At 27.8% G+C, this 1,925-nt stretch overlaps 1 protein-coding gene across 1 annotated transcript in view; it reads right to left on the bottom strand.

Moving 5' to 3' along the window:
- The window catches only part of LOC107609712, a 3,228-nt gene extending 2,026 nt beyond the window's left edge, over nucleotides 1-1,202 (bottom strand). The window contains exons 1-3 of the mRNA XM_016311729.2: nucleotides 818-1,202; nucleotides 626-730; nucleotides 126-211 (exon numbers count right to left, since the gene is read on the bottom strand). Of these exons, the coding sequence (XP_016167215.1) occupies nucleotides 126-211; nucleotides 626-730; nucleotides 818-1,026 (400 nt within the window). The 5' untranslated portion in view covers nucleotides 1,027-1,202. The remainder of the gene's footprint in view (nucleotides 1-125; nucleotides 212-625; nucleotides 731-817) is intronic.

Raw genomic sequence — 1,925 nt, 5'->3', positions numbered from 1 at the left:
TTTTAAAGATTAAACTAACTAATATATTAAGAGAATGTATATAAACGATTATATTTTTAACACTTAGTTAATAAAAATAATAATTGATTAAATCCTTAACATAGATCATATAATTATTTTCTTACCTTGCAATTGTAACAAAGGTCCCCATTTGCCCTTGGTGACAAAGGATAGAAGTACTGTAACTGCAGATCCACCAACCCAAACTTGCCTGCATCACAAGAATTTCATTTCCTTTAATTTTAACAATCTTCATCATGAAATGCAAATTTACATCAAACATACTTCAAAGTAAAAATAAAGGTTCCAAATAAACCAAATAAAGTGAGATTTGGTCAAACAAAGTAAGCAAGCAACTAATTATCTACCACATCACGGTAAACAACTCCAACATAATTACTCCAACCCTCATTTATTCAGATCCTTTGATTTTTTTTTTCTTTTAAAAAGAGGCTTATATACTTTATAGTCATTATGGGCTATTTTTGTGTTATTTTGGTTTGCTTTTTACTCATTGAATACTCAAGAAGACAACGGAAATTAAAAAAAAAAAAAATAAGAAAGAAAAAAAAAAGACACGAGATTAAAAGGATCCAAAAACACATGCAGAGTTAATTTGCATTACCAATCAGAGAGTGAGGAGTTTGTGATGAAATCCCACAACTGGCCGTGTGAAGTTGCATCAACCGGAACCGGGGTTTCTGGTGGTAAAGCACAGATCGCCAATTTTCTGCATGAATTAATTAATATTAAAGAAGCATATGCAATTATTATATTAAAAAAAAAGCTAACTAATAAATAAGGTTACTTAGTTTACTTCTTTCTAGTGCCTTCATTTTTCTTCTGATCCAGAAAAGAGAAGCGACTCTGCTTAGCTACAGTAGAGTTGAACCGAAGACGGTGAGTGCTTGGAAACTGATCAACCTTTGAAGCATTATTATTAATATTATTGTTATTGCATCTAACAGCTGCTCCTGATGCTAAGCAAGTTATAACTTTTTGAGTAAAGATAATTGTGTCTGCCATTGATGATGATGATGTGTGAATGAAATGTTTACAGGATCAGAAGTATCCTTTTTGTTAAACAAGGCGCTCCTCGCCGTTGGAAAAGTTTTTGTTTTGTGATAATTAATTCCGCAGATTGAAATGAATATTGGTAGATAGGTTTTTTTAATACCGAACGTGCGTTACATGGCATGACTTTATTTTATATATGAAACTTTTCAATTTTTTTTAATACCAAGGGATAGTGGTCAAAGTTGCCACATTTTTATTGAAGATATTTTCTTTTTTTCTTTTTTTAATTTATATGCAACTTATTAATTTATTGTCGTGAGAAATATTATTCTACCGTAGTTTTATACTTATGTATTTTTCTCTTTTTTGGCTTTTTTCCCTCACCTTTTTAGTTGTCGCCACATCTTTTTTATATAGCATTCTCCAAGTTTTCTTTACAAGATAATTTATATCAACATACAATTTATATCCTAAAACTAGTCACTAAAATGGATTAATTGTGATTAACAAACTACCGGTTGATTGATTACGTAGATTAGACACTTTTTCTTTTTTTTTTTTTTCATTTGTGTCTCTTTAATAATTATAGTTTGTTTGGTTCATCATTTATTTAAAACAAATCTAGCATTAATCATGAATCTAATTTATAATAATGATAATGAATCTAGCTAATTTGTAATAATAATTAGGTGTTTGCTTCCGTACGATAATAAATTTATACGTACCGATATAATAAAAATATAGACAAATTAAAACATAATATGTGGATTATGTTTTTTACGTCAATAATTAATTTTTTTTTAAATACATATCATATCAATAATTTTACTAAATCACCCTTATACTTTAATAAAAATAAAAAATAAATTTTATTTAATTTTTATAAAAAGACTTAAATATTCTTTTCT

This window comes from Arachis ipaensis, chromosome B07, assembly GCF_000816755.2.
Source record: "Arachis ipaensis cultivar K30076 chromosome B07, Araip1.1, whole genome shotgun sequence".
Taxonomy (NCBI): Eukaryota; Viridiplantae; Streptophyta; class Magnoliopsida; order Fabales; family Fabaceae; genus Arachis; species Arachis ipaensis.
The sequence above is the reverse complement of the archived record's forward strand: the minus strand, read 5'-3'. Positions and strand labels throughout refer to the sequence as shown.